The 19,362-nt window shown below is 41.8% G+C and overlaps 1 protein-coding gene across 1 annotated transcript in view; it reads left to right on the top strand.

Moving 5' to 3' along the window:
• Window positions 1-19,362, top strand: part of NUFIP1 (nuclear FMR1 interacting protein 1) — a 49,556-nt gene that overhangs the window by 17,218 nt on the left and 12,976 nt on the right. Inside the window, exons 7-8 of the mRNA XM_079778840.1 lie at window positions 7,086-7,279; window positions 19,237-19,353. Coding sequence (XP_079634966.1) covers window positions 7,086-7,279; window positions 19,237-19,353 — 311 coding nt within the window. The remainder of the gene's footprint in view (window positions 1-7,085; window positions 7,280-19,236; window positions 19,354-19,362) is intronic.

The following is a 19,362-nucleotide window of genomic DNA, read 5'->3' as shown; positions in this document are numbered from 1 at the left end:
GTGTGAACATTTTAAAGTGTAGTTATGCAAAGTTGGAAGTATAGTATTGCCTACTGCACACCTAGGCTATATGCTATAGCTAATTGCTCCTTGGCTACAAACCTGTACTAAATACCAGTTGTTAACACAATGGTAAGTATTTTATGTCTAAACATAGTAAAGGTATAGAAAAATACTATATAAAAGATAAAAAATGGTATACCTGTATAGGGCACTTACTATGAGTGGAGCTTGCTGGACTGGAAGTTGCTCTGTGTGAGTGAGTGAGTGAGTGAGTGAGTGATGAGTGAATGAAAGCCTATGGCATTACTGTACACTACTGTATACTTTATGAATTTATAATGTTTAGAAAATGAAATTTATAAAACATGAGATTAAATCAAGCACAAGAGAAAATGATCAGTCAATAGATGCAGTAAACATGACATGTATAAGGCTCTACTAATGTAACTCAGTATACTGTTTTACAGCAAACTTTTTTTGTAAGTAGAGAGAGTGTTCTAAAATAACAATAAATAGTATAATAATAAAAAAAAAGCCAGTGTCATTTTTTACCATTATTCTTCTGTGTGTAATTTCAAAATTACTTTGTGAGGTTCATTTATATTGTGTGTAACTATAAATTGTTTATTTTTATGGCTGTGTAAAACTCAATTGTGAGAATATATATCTTCTCACTGTTGGGCATTTGGGTTGTCTCCAGTTTGGGCTTTATGAATAAAGCTGCTATGAACATTCTTTTATTTTTTTTGTTGATGTAAGGACTTATCACATATCCTATATAATAAAAGGCTAATATGCAAATTGACCGAACAGCAGAATGACTGGTCACTATGATGTGCACTGACCACCAGGGGGCAGACGCTCAATGCAGGAACTGCCCCCTGGTGGTCAGTGCGCTCTCATAGGGGGAGCACCACTCAGAAGCTGAGCTCACAGCTGGCAAGTGCAGTGGTGGGGCGGGAGCCTCTCCTGCCTCCGCGGCAGTGCTAAGGATGTCTGACTGCTGGCTTAGGCCTGCTCTCAGGGAGCGGGCCTAAGCCAGCAGTTGGACATCCCCCAAGGGCTCCCGGACTGCAAGAGGGCACAGGCTAGGTTGAGGGACCACCCCCAAGTGCTGCTATGAACATTCTTTTATTTTTTTTATATATATATACTAGAGGCCCGGTGCATGAAATTCATGCAAGATTAGGCCTCCCTTCCCCCCAGCTGCCGGCACCAGCTTCCCTCGCAGCCCCGGCTTCATCTGGAAGGACATCTGGTCTAATTAGCATATTACTCTTTTATTATTATAGATAAGTAAATGCCATATGTGTGCGTATGTGTATTTGTATATCATATATACAATGCACATATATACATATACTAGGTTATAAGGCATTCATGCATTTAGCTTTAATAGATACAGCCAAATAGTTTTCCAAAATGGTTGTACCAGTTTACACTCCTATTGACTACATCTAATTGCTCTGTATCCTGGTCAATGCTTGGTACTACTACACCTTTTCATGTATTACCATTTCCTCATGACTAATGATGTCAGACACCTTCTGATATTCTTTTTGGCCATTATTGTATTTTCTTGTGATACACTATTTCAAGTCTTTATCCAGTTTTTAATTGGCTTTTCTTGATTTGTAGGAATTATTTACTTAATTACAATCCTATTTGGAGTAGTGTATATGTATTGCCATGTAATCTCACAGTTTGTGTCTTGCCCTTTTTCTCTCTTAATGGGTGTCTTTTAAAAAAAAAAATAGTAGTTGCCCGGCCAACAAGGCTCAGTGGTTGAGCGTCGACCTATGAACCAGGAGGTCACAGTTCGATTCCTGGTCCCCTGAGTTGTAGGCTCAATCCCCACTATGGGGGCATGCAAGAGGCAGCCAAGCAATGATTCTCTGTCATCACTAATGTTTCTCTCTTCTCTCCCGCCCTCTCCCTTCCTCTCTGAAATCAATAAAAATATATTTTAAAAAATACAGTAGTCAGTTGCTCAGACATCTGGGGATAGCTGTGGTGCAGTTAGACATATATGCTGATCTTGACAAGGCTCAGTCACAGGTGGGTGTTGATTAACTGATGGCTGATCTAACCTGGCTGATGACTGGGATGCCTAAATCCAGGGTGAGGGACATCCTGTCTGAGGGCTGGATGAGGCCCGTGAAATCATTTGGTCAGGCCCTGCCAAGGCATTAGGGGGTGAGTTAATTAAATGCCCAATATAACTTAATTTTTAAGTTGATAATTTTGTATGGCCTATGAATGATGTTATAAATATCCAAATAGCCCTGGCAGAAAAAGATTGCCCAGCCCTGGAATGGTTACCATTAGTTTTACTGTTTTAATTCTGTAAAACATTTATAGAAAAAATATCATTCTTAGAAAAATCTCCCAGCAACTAGAAAATGAGGGAACACTTTGCAGCTTGTTTACAGAGGCCAGTATAATCTTGATATCCAAACCTACTATTACAATAAAGGGAAATCACAAGCAAATATCTTTTAAGTGGAGGCACGAAAATCCTTTTAAAAATGTTAGCAGCCCTACTAGCTGGTTTTCCTCAGTGGTTAGAGCATCGGCCTGTGGACTGAAGGGTCTTAGGTTCCATTCTAGTCAAGGGCATGCACTTTACCTTGGTTGCAGGCTTGATCCCCTGCCCTGGTTGTGGCATGTGCATGAGGCAACCAATGGATGTGTCTCTCTCACATCTGTGTTTCTCTCTCTCTCAGTGTCTCCCCCTCCCTTCCATTCTCTCTAAAAAAGTCAATGGGGAAAAATGTCCTTGGGACAGGATTAACGACAACAAAAAATGTTAGCAGATCAATCTGGCAATATGAGAAAAGGATATACATCATTGCCAAATGGGATTTATTCCAGGAGCAAGATTAGATTTGGTGTTTGAAAATCAAATGTTCTTCACTACATTATCAGAATGAGGGAGTAAAATAATGGGATTATCTTAACCTTTTGCACTCGGATGTCAAGTGTGACTCGACACGGTTAGCATTAGAATAAAGGAATCGAGAAAAAAGCAAGTGAGTGCAAAGGGTTAATAAAAGAAGAAAAGAATTTATATAGTTTAACCTCTATTCCTGAAAAAGAAACTAAACAAACAAGAATAAGAGATAATTTCCAACCTACAACCTACAGCCAAATCATACTTATTAGTGAAATACTGATCATTTTCCCCCTGAGGTTGGGAACAAGACAAGGATATCCATCTGCTACTACCACTTTTATTCAGCATTAGATTGGAGATCCTAGGCAGTGTAATAAAGCAGGAAAAAATAGTACATATAAAATTTGAAAAGAAAGAAGTAAAACTCAATCTTTAGAGTTGACATGATTGTATATGTAAAAAAATCCAAACAAATCTGCAATTAGAGTTAATAAGTGACTTTAGCAAGGGTGTCAAATACATATAAGTATTTTTAAAAATCAGTATATTAGTAAAAATAATATATTCTTTATATTAGCAATAGAATTTAGAAAATGAAATTTTAAAAGATACTATTTACAGTAGCATCAAAATATATACCTAAGACTACATCTGACAAGAGATTTGCAAACTTCTATAATGAAAACTATAAAATATTGCTCAGAAAAATTAAAGTCCTAAATAAATGGAGAGAATATATAATGTTCATGGACTGGAAGACTCAATATGATTATATCAATTCTCCTTAAATTGCTCCTAATCAAAATCTTGGCAAGTTGTTTTTTGTTGTTTTTTTTTGGAAGGGTATTGGTGGTAGGATGGTGAAGGAGGGCAGAACTGATAAACATTAAAATTTATGTGAAAATGCAAAAGTTTTAGAAAAGCTAGGAAAGTTAGAGTGATAAAGATAGTGTAGTGTTGGCTAATACCACAATCTCAGATCTATGTATAAACAATCACCCGACTATGACAAAGGTACTGTATGATGCAATGGAAAAAGGATAGTGGTTGTGTGTGTGTGTGTGTATGTGTTTTGTTTTTGTTACTCCTCACCCGAGGATATTTTTTCCATTGATTTTTTAGAGAGAGTGGAAAAGAGAGAGAGGAGGTGGCTGGGAAGGGGGGAGGTGGGGAGGGTGGGACAGGTGTACGAGACACATTGGTTGATTGCCTCCTACAGGAGCCCCACCTAGGGCAAATCCTGTGGTGCACACGCTGACGCTCTAACCACTGAGCACACCAGCCAGGGCAAGGAGAGTGTGTTTTAACCTTTTCCTTTTAAACTTTTGTGTTTTAAACTTTTGTGTTTGCGTATTTAAAAGTGTATTTCTTTATTGACTATATAATTTGGACTGTTTTAAAAAAATCCAGGCTGAAAATGTTTATCTTTTATAGCTAGGGTTTAGTTTATTTACATTTAATGTAATTACTAATATATTTAGGTTTCAGTGTACCATGGTCCTATTTGTTTTATATTTTTTCCAATTTTTTTGTTTCTTTTCTTGCCTTCTTTTGGATTAGTTGAATAATTGTTAATATTATATTTTCCTCTCAATTAGCTTTTTAGTTATAATTATTCCTAATCTCTCCACTTCAAGTGCATCCATGTTTTTATTTTCATTAAATGTTGATTAAATAAACTCCTTTTAAATGGGTATCCAACAATGGTGTAATAGAACTAATCCCTCAAAGGTGGGGTGGGATGCAAATACTAAGTAATTATTTTTTCAATTAAGTCTTACTAATCTCATCAGTTAAAGGATTATCCTAACTCATTACTTATTAGTGATTACCTTAAAGGTGATCATTCAACAGTGAGCTGTGGTCACGTGCAGGCAGCATCTCTGAGTGGATACAGGGAAGGCACCTGTGAGTGGGAGCTTGAGGAAAGTGGCCTGTCTTCATTATCCTCGTGGTGAGGGTGGACTAGAGGCAGCAACACTATTTGTTTTAGCTTTGATGACTTCCTTGAGGTATTAGCACAACATTTCTGGATGGAAATTGGTCTGTGGTTCTCTGCAAAATTTAGAGCATATATATGATTTCTTGGAATGAGACTTTGTAAAGATTATGGTGAATCTAAAAGGATTAAGAACTTATGCATTGCAGAGATATTAAATAAATATCAGAACAGGTGAGCAGGAATTCTTCCCAGGGTTGTCTCTCACGGAATCAAAAAATGAAGCTGAGGAGTTCAAACAAGGCAGGAGTTTATTACAAACAAACACAGGCTCCCCACTCAGAGGGGATTCAAATGGGTTGCCCCTGAAGCTTTCTGCTCTTCCCTTATGTCTGCTAAAGGCCTGCTCTTTGTCTATCTGTGCCGCTCTCTGATTGGTTTCTGGACTTTTTGCACCATTTTGTTTTGCACTTGCAAGAAAAACATCCTTGTTTCAAAACAACCTGTTTTTCTGCCATCCTGTTTTCTGCAAAACACATTTTTTTGTTTGTTTTAGCTACCTCCACGATTCCTCCTTCTTCTACCCCTAACCCTATCTACTAATTCTGCTTTAATTCCTTTCAGTAATAACTGCCATTTATTAAGGACCCAGTATGTTAACTTGTTCTAGAAGCACTTCATGGTAATTGTCTCTACATCTCTGATTCCCATTCTACATACAGATGAGGGAGTAAACGGACTCAGGGGTATTAATATTGACCAAGACATAATCAGAAGATGGCAAAATTAGGATTTGAACCCAGATTTCTAATTTTTATACTCCTAACTGCAATCTCCATTATTAATGGAGAAATGAATTTTGCCTGATGACAGATTAGGATAAGCATATGTATCTTTGTGAAAACTCAGCCCCACCAAAGGATACCTTATATTATAATCTACTGGGAATAGACCTGTTTGTTTTTTTTGTTAATCCTCACCCAAGGATATTTTTCTCAATGATTGGGAGGGGGTGGGGGTGGGGAGAGAGATCGATTGGTTGCCTCCCCCACTTGCCCCGACCGGGAATCAAACCCGAGACCCTTTGGTGCCCAGGTGGATGCTCTAGTGAGCCATACCAGCCAGGGCATAAACCTTTTTTTTTTAAACAGCCTTTTTTTGCCCTGGCCGGTGTGGCTTAGTTGGTTGGGCTTCATCCGTGCACCAAAAGGTTACCAGTTTAATTCTCAGTTAGGGCACACGTCCAGGTTTCAGGCTGATTCCCCATAGGGGGCGTGCAGGAGGCAGCTAATCGATGCTTTGATCTCACATCGATGTTTCTCTCCCTTTCTCTTCCTCTGTCTAAAAAATCAATTAAAAAATTAAAAAATAATAAAATGGCCTTTTTTTCTCTACATATAGTTTACATTAGAATATGCTCACATCGTATTTGTTTTTCTTCTAAGAGGAGTAATTGTAGTGGTTGACAGGGCACTTAATTTGAGGTAGCTGTGCAATTGTGCACAGTCTATAAGCTTATCCTCCTGTAAAGTAAATAGTACTTGTCTAATCAATTTCAAAGAGCTGTCATGAAAATTAAACAAGGCAATATATTTATAAATGCTTCAGAAACTTTTAAGACTCCTTAAAAATGGGTAGACAAAAGTTAGCACACTTTTTAAAAATTGATTTCAGAGAGGAAGGGAGAGGGAGTGAGAGATGGAAACATCAATGATGAGAGAGAATCATTAATTGGTGGCCTCCTATATGCTCCACACTCAAGGCATGTGCTCTGACCAGAAATTGAACCATGACCTCTTGGTTCATGAGTCAAAGCTCAACCACTAAGCCATGCCGACTGGGCAAAAGTTAACACACTTTATGTCTAAGAAACACATTTTTATGTACAATAGGAATGAAAGAAAGCTGCCGGTTAAATTCACCTGCTGTTGATTATACAACATAGCCCAATTTCAGAGGTATTAAAATATGGGAAGCAGTGTGCGTCTTGGAATTGATAAAATATGGTATATTGTGGTGTGTTATTCTTTTAAAGTTCTTCCATAGACTTCTCTATCTTTGGAAACCATTGAATTTATTTTATTCTGGTCTCTTTAATGAACTAGGCTACAAGTGAGTGATTGACAAATTTCTTTTGCATTCAGTAGACTTTTTCAAATATTTTTGAAAGGTCAGTGTCTTTTATATTAAAAATAGCATATATATATATATATAATTTTATTTTATTTATTTATTTTTTTTCTCCAGTAAGATGAAGGGAATGTCCAGACATTCACAGATGGCAAAGATCAGAAGTTCTGGCAGACATCACAAGTGGGAAAATGACTGTGCCGGACAGAGAGCAGCCATCAGATCAGGCATTTGCTTGGTTGATGCGAAGCCTGAAGGTCCACCCGAGGCAAATGCAGACCCTCTGAGTGTTTTGGTAAATACTGATTCTGGTAAGTTAATCCGGGAAAGGGTGTGTTTGTAAGCATAGGCAATGATGCTGAAGTTGATTCTTGACCGCATTGTTTGTGGAGAGTTTATTTATTTATTTTTTTAAAAAAAATTATTTTTATTGATTTTAGAGAGGAAGGGAGAGGGATAGAGAGAGATAGAAACATCAGTGATGAGAGAGAATCAGCTGCCTCCTGCACGCCCACTACTGGGGATGGAGCCCACAACCCAGGCATGTGCCCTTGGCCGGAATCGAACCTGGGACCCTTCAGTCCACAAGCCGATGCTCTATCCACTGAGCCAAACTGGCTAGGGCTCTTTGTGGAGAGTTTAATGGCAAATATGTAAAAATGTAGAATGATGCTTTTGCTTTTATTTTTTTACAGGAATTCCTTGTAAAAAACCTCATTTCAGGACACCTTTTCTGAACTGGGGGGTGGACGTATGAGGCAGGCAAGATGTGGAAGAAAGATAATATATGTTGGATAATTTCCAAAGTATGATGTAATCTTAGAACCTTTCTTAAGATTGTCCTGAGTGTGTTGATGCTGTAGATTCAAATTTGTTCAATTATTTGAATTTTACCACCATAAAGTAGTAATCCCAATGGAAGTTAGTATTATTTATGCTTCTGATCATTGGGTAAATAATATTAATTCATTGTATTTGAGTAATGCTATTCTTCCTCGGGGCATAGAATATATTTATGTATTTATTGAATTCCCTCTAGACCTTATGGGGCAAGTTTACTCTTGCTTATAAATTGAAAAATTAAAGGACCAAAATGCTGCTATCCCATGCAGATCTCATTCAATCTCTGAGACTCCATTTTCCCTTCTGAAAAATGAAAATTTATATATAAATATTTCTGTCACCTTTCCTTCCAATAGCATTGGGAGGCTTTATCTAATTGCTTGTGTATCCTCATTTGCAAAGGAGTATTATTAGTGAGGGGGCTAAGCTTACATTGTAGGTTTGCCAGCAGCCTCTGTTCAGCCTGGAAGATAGTGGCTTCACATGACAGATTATTGAACTTGTTTCCTCCTAATAAATCTTTTACATAAGTACTGTTTCTACTTCCATTTTAGAATTGAAGAACACAAAGTAAGTGATTTACCTTCATCGTACTGCTAGTTAGTGGCAGAACCAGAGTTTGAACTTAGGAATCTGACTCCACTGGTGCACCATACTTCCTCTAAATGTGAAGTCTGAATTTGTCTAAAAAAATATTGCATGAGCCTAGGATAGTTGAGATGTGGGAGAGAGTTTAGAAAAGGCATCTTCTTACCCTTGCTGATATCAAGGGGAAAGGCAGATGAAATTTTGCGTCAGCACTTAGTTTACTCTTGGGCACCGATTTTCTTTTTCCCTTCAAAAAATGTTGCTATCTACACTTCTTCACATTTATAATGTGTGACCTTGATGATAAATTACCACCTGTACCCAAATATATACTCTCATGTTATTAAAATGCTTGAAACACAAATATGAAGATTACCATTATAATCAAGTTACTAATTTGAAAATTATTTAATTTTTCACTTGATGCAGTTCTCTAAGTGAACATTGAAAGAACTCTGGAATATTGAGTGGTCTTTGTTGTTTTTGTTTTGTTAGCTCTAGTAGATGGATAATTCTGTTTTCTCATTTTATAAAGAAAATTTCTTAATCCTCACCTGAGGATATGTTCATTGATTTTAGGGAGAGAAAAAAGGAGAGAGAAAGAAAGAAACATTGATGTGAGAGAGAAACATTGATCAGCTGCCTGCCATGCACCCCCACTGGGGATCAAACTCGAAACCTAGATATGTGCCCTGACTGGGAATTGCACGCGCAACCTTTTGGTGCATGGGACAGCGTTTCAACAAACTGAGCAACCCAGCTGGGGCTGTTTTCTGATATGTAAAGAAGTATTTCAGCATGTGCTAATCTGGTGAAATAACAATGAAAAAGATGATTATATATATCTTGCTTTTACTTAAGCCTGTAGCTAGGTCTTTAAGAGATACTTTAGATATGAGCAACAGTAATAAATACCTTTCATCCTCATTTTGTGGGGAAAATTCCATGTAAACTCATGTTATACTTTACCTCAGATTTCTTCTGGATGTTTATATTTTCCAAATCAGTGTTTAGACAACTGGTTTTTCAATTTTTCATTATAGGTAGAGCTACAGAAAATCACATGTACCATTTTTTTCACATGCCCTAAATATTCTCAGCATCTCTGCTCTTACACTTGTTTGGAGGCAGCTTCCTTCACCTTGAGCCAGAGCCAGCCAAATCCAGTTGTGTGCTAATTATTCAGGTTGCAGCACAGCATTGTGATAATGGTGCCCTGTTTGTGCTCTCATGTGGCACTTAACACTTCTCAGCACTAAGCTAACTTTCAGAATGGAGATCTCCCAAATTCTTACATTTCTTTTGCCTTTTTTTTTTTTCTTTTTGGCTCAGAATCTTATCCAGACATCAGCATTCACATTTTAGATAAGACAACAGTTCTTCATCTTTATAAACCTCATATCATACTTAGAAAATATTTACCTGAGCCCTCCTTTTTATAATACTTGGTAGTTTGTCAACTCTCACTAATTGTGTAGATGCTTTAAACATAGGATTGACAGTGTTTCAAGGGGAAGCAAATCATTTGGAGTCTCCCAGTTTATCACTTTTGAGTATGGCCTGTTGTCACTAGATTTTCTTTTAAACTTTTTGGTATCTCATTTGTTAGGACCACATTTATTTTGTTGCTGTTCTTTAAATATACATACAACATGTTTTATGGCTTTCCTGGCCTGTGGTTTTAATAAGTTTTAACTGAGCTTGAAAGAAAGGAGCTGGTCAGTAATGTGTCCTTGAGCAATGCTGACTGAAGCTCCTCAGGAGCCACAAAACAAAAAGGACCCAATTTGTCAGTCGTTCATCTATATATATAAAGAGCCAGTGTCCCCATAACATCCAAAATGACCAAAGGCTCGACCGAACGCCAGGCTGTGTGCAGCATTCCGAGCGGGCTGAACTACTGACCTCTCAGAGAGAGCGAGAGGCGGGGACTTGCGTGAGGCTGCCTCATGTCACCCCACATCCCTCCCTGACCGACCACTGCGACTCCCAGCCAGCGAGGGCCGCCTCCAGGCTGCAGCCCCAGGTCCCTCGCCCCCACCCCAGGCCTGAGAGTGCAGCACCAGGCAGGGGTGCCCGGGGGTCTGGGAATGCGGCGCGAGGGGCCGGCACGGCGTGGGGAGGGCTGTGTTTACACCGCCAAGTTCCCCGCTTCCGCCCCAGCCTGCGCATCCCTCCTCCCGCCCCTCGGTGGCCCAGCTCCTGCCTACGTGCTTGCTGGGCAGGCCCGACTGCACCGGGGAGTGAGCCAGGGCGATTGGGATGGCCACTTCCTGGGATGGGATTGCCTGGCCGCGGTGATTCACGAGGGTGACGAGGGCGGCCGGCCAAGCCGATTCTGGCTTCGGTGGGGCCGGCTGGAGCCCAAGACCACCCCAGCCCCCACAGGTCCTGGGTTGAATGGTGGTTCACCGATGAGCAGTGTCTCCATGCACAGTGCCCAGGGGCGGCCATGAGCTGCTGCAACCCTGCCCCACACTTCAGGGAGGGGGAGGAGGCTCGTGGCCACCGGCGCCCTAGGTTGCACCGCCTGTGCCACCGCCTGCCCGGCTGGCAGGGTCCAAAGCTGGCGAGCTGCTCCCGCCCCCCGGTGGTGGAACAGGGAGGAGGGTGCTGGGTGCAGGGAGGGGACCTCAGCTGGCGTCCTCCCAGCGTGGGGAAGGGGCCCGGCCTGGGCCCAATGGTGAGCTTAGGAAGTCTGGCTGAGCAGGCGCTGGTTCATACCAACTCTTACTCTGCCATCTTCCTCCAGCTCTCCAAGCTAGCCTACCTGCCTAGGGGAACGGGCTCTGGGTGACCTCCCCGAGCACAGACTGTGGGCCCAGAGACCTCGAGGAAGTGTCCGGCAGGGCCTGGGCGGAGGCTGGTGCAGAACTACCAGGGCAGAGCTGCTTCGGTGTCTCGGTGAACTTTGCAACAGACCCAAGGAGGAAACCGAGAGGGGAAAGGCCAGGAGGTGTGAATTCCCAGCGTTTTAGCCACTTGAAAACAGCCCCGCTTGGAATGTGGGGCGGCTGTATGTTCAGCTGAGAAGTGAGGAGGCTGAACCCCACCGTCGCTGGGCTCCTGTTGATCCGAGGCCCGAGCGTTCACCACGACAAGGAAAAAATGGAGGGAGGGGCCCGGAGTAAGGGAGGACAATCGAAGGAAATGTGTCTAGACTTTCCCCAGCCCTCTCTCTCTTTCCACTGCCTACAAAAGCCCCAGGCCTGGCCACAGTTCTGTCTCCACCTTTTAGTCCCCTGTTCTCCAACCACAGAGGAAAGAAATAAGGAAGGAGTCCGTGCTGCCTTCAGAAAGTATCTATAGACCTGATGGGCCGGTTGCCTCCCGCAGAAGGAGGCCAGACTGCGGCTTAGGCCCGCTCCCCGCAGCTGTCAGTAGGATATCCCGTGAGGGCTCCTAGACTGTGAGAGGGGGAAGGCCAGGCAGAGGGACCCCCCCTCCCCACCCCCAGTGCACGAATTTTCATGCACCAGGCCACTAGTTATAATTTAGCTACTATCATAGAACACTGACTAGGACAGCATTCTTTGCACTGACATAAGCTAAATGGGCTTCTGTTGTTTAAAAGGTAGAGGTTAAAGTAAGAAAATAAGCAGGCCTAGCACACCTGCTGTCATGAATGCTCATTGTTAAATATCTGTTTTTGAGTTGGAAACCATAAAACCAAGTTTCCATTTTTTAAGGGTGATTTTTTTCAATAGATAGCATTTTCTTTACAAGACTTAATTTGTAAATGTTCTTGAGGTTAGAGCATCTAACAGTTTTGTTCCATAAGGGCAATAGAAAATGGTAGGAGGATGCCTTGCTTGTGTAGCTCAGTAGTTGAATCAGGAGGTCACAGTTCCATTCCCAGTCAGGGCACATGCCCGGATTGTGGGCTTGTTCCCCAATGGGCAGCATGCAGAAGGCAGCTGATCAATGATTCTCTTTCATCATTGATGTTTCTATCTCCACCTCTCCCTTCCTCTCTGAAAGCAATCCTATCTAATAAAAGAGTAATATGCAAATTGACCATCACTCCAACATACAAGGTGGCTGCCCCCATGTGGACACAAGATGGCCAGCAGGGGAGGGCAGTTGGGAGGGACCAGGCCTGCAAGGGAGGGCAGTTGGGGGCGATCAAGCCTGCAGGCGAGGGCAGTTAGGGGTGACCAGGCCGGCAGAGGAGGGAAGTTGGGGGTGACTGGGCCTGCAGGGAAGGGCAGTTGCGGGGGACCCAGGCCTTCAGGGGAGAGCAGTTGTGGGGGACCAGGCCTGCAGGGGAGGGCAGTTGGGGGGGGGGGGACCAGGCCTGCAGAGGAGGGCAGTTAGGGGTGACCAGGCCTGCAGGGGAGGAAAGTTAGGGGCAATCAGGCTGGCAGGGGAGTGGTTAGGGGGTGATCAGGCTGGCAGGCAGAAGTGGTTAGGGGCAATCAGGAAGGCTGGCAGGCGAGCAATTGGGAGCCAGCAGTCCTGGATTGTGAGAGGGATGTCCCAGATTGGAGAGGGTGCAGGCTGGGCTGAGGGACACCGCCACCCCCCACCCCCCCACCCCCCCTGCGTGAATTTCGTGCACCGGGCCTCTAGTAAAAATATATTTTAAAAAAATAAAAGAAAATGGTAGGAGGAGAGACAAGTAAAGAAATAAATTGTAGAAAGAAACCAGATATGAAGCTTTTACAACTAGTGTCTAGAGTTGGACAAGATATCAGAAGGCATTTTTTTCTATTTTCATTTTAATAAGGATTTGCTGAGATCTTGCTTTTTGCTTGCCTAGCACTACGATTCAGATAAGTCTCTCTCTGCCTTCAAGAAACTCAGTCTAGTGATAGGTTTTAGATTATTATATTTTTGGTTATTGGGAATATGATATGTATACATGAGGAGTGCGATTTACTATAAGAAAAGTATCAATAGTGTTTTAACAGTAAGAGAAATTATTTGAGCTGATATTTTATAATCATTTTAAAGTTTAATTTTATCATCTTCATTGCTACTGTTTTTATACTGATGTTTTTAGTTTAGAGAAATATTTTGGCTATTTTTATTAAAAAGTGAGTGAAGCCCTAACCAGTTTGGCTCAGTGGATAGAGCATCATACTGTGGACCAGAGGGTCCTGGGTTCAATTTTGGTCAAGGGCATATACCTCAGTTGTAGGCGCCTCCTTGGCCTGGGCCCTGGTCGAAGTGTGTGCAGGGGGCAGCCAATCAATGTGTTTCTCTCACATCGATATTTCTCTGTCTTACCCTCTAAAAATCAATGGGAAGATATCCTTGCGTGAGGATTAAAAAAAGAAAAGTGAGTGAAGTTTGTTGAGTATTATTCTGTCAGCTAGTACAGTGCCTTTGGCATAGTCTTCCCAGGGTAGCTTCTCAAAATGCCTGTTAGAACTGCTAGGTGGGTCTGGAGGACTTTGGAAACAGCTTTCTCTTTTGAGATGAAAAGTCACTGTACAGGATGTTTTGATCAAGTCAAAAGGGACAGCACCCTTTTTCAAAGTGTTATTTTGTGTGGTGGATTTCCAATATACAGTTGAGGAGGAATAAAATAGGGAAGGAGTTGTTCATTTGTGTGAATTCCTAACTCTTACCTTTGGGAAGGCAGTCAGGTACAGTGAGCTTCGTGACACTCCTAATAATAATGAGAATACCAAACATCCAAATTGTGGTTTTACCATTCTCCAATTAAAGAGACTAGACTAGAGCTTTTTGGAGAAATGATTGAAGTTTGGGAAAGGGAAAATATAAGGTGAGCCTAGAGCATCTAATACAGTGCCAGACAGGAAGAAAGTGCTCAAAAAACATTAGGATGTGGGCATGTCAGAAGGATATAAGGACCAACTGGAAGTGCTCCCAATGGCTAAACTTGTAACTATTTTGATCCACAAAATCCTTTATAATAAAGAGGTAATATGCAAATTGACCCTCACACCGTCGCACAGGCTGGCCTCCCCCATGTGGTCAAAGATGGCCGGCAGGGGAGGGCAGTTGGGGGCGACTAGGCCGGCAGGAGTGGGCAATTGGGGGTGACCAGGCAGCAGGGGAAGGCAGTTGTGGGGGACCAGGCCTGCAGGGGAGGGGGGTTGGGGGTGACCAGGCCGGCAGGGGAGGGCAGTTAGGGGCGACCAGGCTGACAGGGGAGGGCAGTTGTGGGGGACCAGGCCTGCAGGGGAGGGCATTTGGGGAGGACCAGGTCGGCAGGGGAGGGCAGTTGCGGGCAACCAGGCCTGCAGGGGAGGGCAGTTGGGGGGGACCAGGCCTGCAGGGGAGGGCAGTTAGGGGCAACCAGGCCAACAGGGGAGGGCAGTTCAAGGGGACCAAGCCTGCAGGGGAGGGCAGTTGGGGACGACCAGGCCTGCAGAGGAGGGCAGTTGGGGGTAACAGGGCCAGCAGGGGAGGGCAGTTAGGGGTGACCAGGCTGGCAGGGAAGGGCAGTTGGGGGCAATCGGGCCAGCAGGGGAGCAATTAGGTGTCGATCAGGCTGGCAGGGGAGTGGTTAGGGGGTTATCAGGCTGGCAGGCAGGCGAGTGGTTGGGAGCCAGCAGTCCTGGATTGTGAGAGGGATCCCAGATTGGAGAGGGTGCAGGTTGCACGAATTTTGTGCACCGGGCCTCTAGTAAATAATAGATTATAGCCAAAAGAATAAAATGGGTATTCATGAGTGCATACTGATATAAATAAATATGGGGAGGAGGGACAACTCTTTTTTATAGAAGAATTTCAGTAATAATTGTAGAAGGGTTAGGGAGAAATACAAAGTCACCTTTAGAACACCACAGTAATAATTGTTTCAGGCAAGAGCCACTGGTGAATGGTACTTTAAGGTAAAATAGGGTATTTATATAGCCTCAAAATATCTCCCCCAAATATTAGGTAGTGATGTTGAACAGGCAGTTAGATTATTCTGGAGTTTAGGGGAAAATTGAAGGCTGGAGGTATAAATGTATGATTCACTGGCATCTAGGTAGTATTTTAAAATTTGAGATAAAATGAAATCATAAGAGGAGGAGGCAAAAAGAGAAAAACTCACTGAGGATTTGAACCAGGGGCACTTGAAAAATTTGGAATTTAGTCAGTGAGGAAAATTCAGTAGGGAGACTGGGAAAGCAGAACCAAGAGAAGGGGGTCTGGAAGCCACATGAATAAAATGTTTTTTAAAAGGTAAAACATGAGTCCTGGCCAGTGGAGCTCAGTTGGTCAGAGCAGTGGTCGGCAAACCGCGGCTCACGAGCCACATGTGGCTCTTTGGCCCCTTGAGTGTGGCTCTTCCACAAAATACCACGTGCGGGCGTGCACGTACAGCGCGTTTGAAACTTCGTGGCCCATGCGCAGAAGTCGGTTTTCAGCTCTCAAAAGAAATTTCAATCGTTGTACTGTTGATATTTGGCTCTGTTGACTAATGAGTTTGCCGATCACTGGGTCAGAGCATTGTCCCATGCACCAAAGGGTCATGGGTTCAACTCCTGGTCAGGGCACATATCTAGGTTGTAGGTTGTCGGTGCATATATATGGGAGGCAACAGATCAATGATTCTTTCTCATTATGGATGTTTCTGTCTCTGCCTCTCCGTTCCTCTCTGCAATCAATAAAAATATATTTTTTAAAAAGTAAAACATGGTTACTGTCGAATGTTGTCACTAAGTTAAATAAGATGAGAACCAAGAAATGACCTCCAGATTTGTCACCACAGAAGAAGCAGGTTAATTTAGGCAGGAAAAGCTTCACTGGTGTGGAGGGCCTGAAAGACAAATTGGAGTAAACTCTGGAGTGGGTCAGACAGCTGTAGGAAATTTCAGGCCCAGATGATTTCCTGGTGAGTTTTATCAAATAGCTGTTTGGAATTTTGCTATAAAAGGGAGCAGTGAAATGGAGCTGTTAGTGCAAAGAAGACATTTATTAGCATTGTTATTGACCAAAGAGACCTTTTAATAGAATGGCTTCATTTTTTAAAATTAAATTTATTGAGATGACATTGGTCAACATGATCGTATAGGTTTCAGGTATGGGTGTCTATGTTACAAGATCTGCATATTGCACTGTGTGCCCACCACCCAAAGTCAGATTTTCTCCTATCATCGTATGGTGAAACGACCTTTACCACTTCCGCTTCCCATTGGCAACCACCACACACTGCTGTTTGTGTTCACAAGTTTCAGATGTATATCCCACATGAGTGAAATCTTACGGTTCTTAGCTTTTTCTGACTGTCTTATTTCACTTAGTATAATGTTCTCAAGGTCCATCCATGTTGTTGCAAATGGTGCTATTTCATCCTTTCTTATGCTGAGTAGTATTCCATTGTATATTTGACCACTTCTTCTTTATCCACTCCTTTATCGCAGGACACTTTGGTTGTTTCCATGTCTTGGCCACTGTGAATAATGCAGCACTGAACATAGGGATGCATATATCATTGCGAATATATAATTTCCAGCTTTTTGGGTATATACGCAGGAGAGGGATTGCTAGCCCATATGGAAGCTCTATTCTTAATTTTTTGAGGAATCGCCAGACTACTTTCCATAGTGGTTGTACCAGTCTACATTCCCATCAGCAGTGAATGAGGGTTCCCTTTTTTTCCACATCCTCTCCAATACTTGTTATTGCTATTCTTATTGATAATGGCCACTCTAACAGGTGAGAGGTGGTATCTCATTGTAGTTTTGATTTGCATTTCCCTAATTGCTTAGTGAGAATGAACATTTTTTTCATATATCTATTGGCTGCTTGTATGTCTTCTTGGGAGAGGTGTGTTTTCATGTCCTCTGCCTACTTTTTGATTGGGTTTTTTGTTTGTTTGGTGTTGAGTTTATGAGTTCTTTATATATTTTGGAACTTAAACCTTTGTCAGAGCTACTGCTTGCAGATATCATCTCCCATCTGGTTGGCTGCCTTTTTGTTTTGTTGTCAGTTTCTTTTGCTGTGCAGAAGCTTTTTAGTTTGATATAGTCCCATTCATTTATTTTTGCCTTTACTTCCCTTGAGATGGCTTCCTTTAAGAAGAGGACCTTATTATATCTATAGGAGATATTCTAGCCCTCTAGTTAAGAATTGGGATTTGGAGTCAAATGGCCAGGACTTAAATTTTACTCAACTATTGTATACTAGTAATTGTGTTGCCTAAGGGAAAATTACTCAGATTCTTTGAATTTTGTTTCATCGCCTGTAATTAATACTGAAAGTGATACCTCATAAGGGTGAAATGTGCTCATGCTTTTAAAGAACAGGTTTTGCCCTTTTTGATATCTCTTTTTGGGTCTTAGAAGGAAATAATACAGTTTGGCCTATCATCATTCAAATAATGGGATGAACAATCTCTATACTAATATTGTAGATTGTTTTTAATCCATTGAAAATATATATCTGTATTAATTATATCTAGAGAGATAGGTAAAAACAATACATATTTCCCTTTCCCTTTATTAATCCAGGAGAAAAGATGATAAGGTAGCATAAAAATGCCTGGCCGGTAGAGCTCAGTGGTTGAGCATTCACCTGTGAACCAGGTCACAGTTCAATTCCCGGTCAGGGGGGTTGTGGGCTCGATCCCCAGTAGGGGGTGTGCAGGAGGCAGCTGATCAATGTTTCTCCTGTCCTCTCTGAAATCAATAAAAAAATATATTTTAAAAAAATTTACAGCAGTTTTTGGAGGGTCTGGTGCTGGGCAGTGTGGATGGGTGGAGGAGAGAGGATTTAACTTCAACCACTAGAAGGTGTTAGTTCCACATTCACAGAAGAGTATACTCCCATTTTCTATTGGCATGTTTTGCTTTCCCCTAGACCCGTGGTCTGCAAACCGTGGCTCGCGAGCCACATGTGGCTCTTTGGCCCCTTGAGTGTGGCTCTTCCACAAAATGCCACGGCCTGGGTGAGTCTATTTTGAAGAAGTGGCGTTAGAAGAAGTTTAAGTTTAAAAAATTTAGCTCTCAAAAGAAATTTCAATCGTTGTACTGTTGATATTTGGCTCTGTTGACTAATGAGTTTGCCGACCACTGCCCTAGACTGATTTAGTGAACATTAAATGCTGTCTTGAAACATCTCATATTGGTTGTGGGTTGAGTTAGTTCATTACATAAACAAGTTACTTATTGTCTTCATTCTTCGGTCAGGCTTTATTTTTATTGGTTGTTTTGAATACATTTAATATATTTTTAGAGCTGCCAAAAACAAATGTAATAGGTAGTGTCCTGGGGCTACAGCTAGGCTTGTTGGGCTCTGATCAAACACTTTACCTTTGGCAGGCTCTTGAGTACTTCAGTTCTCATGCTTGGCTTGTTTAGTTAAGTTCTTAGAAGTTCAAATTCCAGATAATAAAAACTTTGGACAGATTAATTTCAGCAAAATTCTTTGATTAAGCTTTTATCTATAGAATGGCATAAATATTATTTCTGTCCTTAAAACCAGTCTTAAAAATAACAGGTAGGTATTGTTATATTTTATTCCTAAATCTAATTTTCAAAGTCTGATCCTAATCCAGGGAATTTAATACACTTCTGGTCTTTCTACTATCTTAATGGAATTAATTAATAGCATAAATAAAATAAATACAATAAATTAATAGCAAAGACTGTAATTAATTTAAAGAAGGCCCAAATTCCATAATCTGAAATAACAGTTGTGTGTAGCTTCCATTTGCCCCTGTGTCTTCTCTTTGGGGCACATTACTTCTCTGACCATGAAGATTTAAACCAAGGAGACATTTTTCAGGTCCTTTGGGTTTTGTTCTTTGGGAAGCTTTAGGAAAAAATTCTTTTTCCTAACACATGAGGGAGTGGGGGGTTGTCAGCTTTCTTTTTATTGTGGTAGATATTTTTGGTATACTGTTAGACTCTTAATTCTTTTTCTATTTCAGAATCTGATAAAGAGGAAAAACCACAAAGTACTGTCATACCCAAGGAAGTGACACCAGCCCTGTGCTCATTAATGAACAACTATGGCAGCCTCTCAGGGTCAGAGAGTGAGCCGGAAGGTAAGTCAT

The sequence above is a fragment of the Cnephaeus nilssonii genome, assembly GCF_951640355.1.
Source record: "Cnephaeus nilssonii genome assembly, chromosome: 8".
NCBI classification, from domain to species: domain Eukaryota; kingdom Metazoa; phylum Chordata; class Mammalia; order Chiroptera; family Vespertilionidae; genus Cnephaeus; species Cnephaeus nilssonii.
Note: the sequence above shows the minus strand (reverse complement) of the source record. Positions and strands in the feature narration are given on the sequence as shown.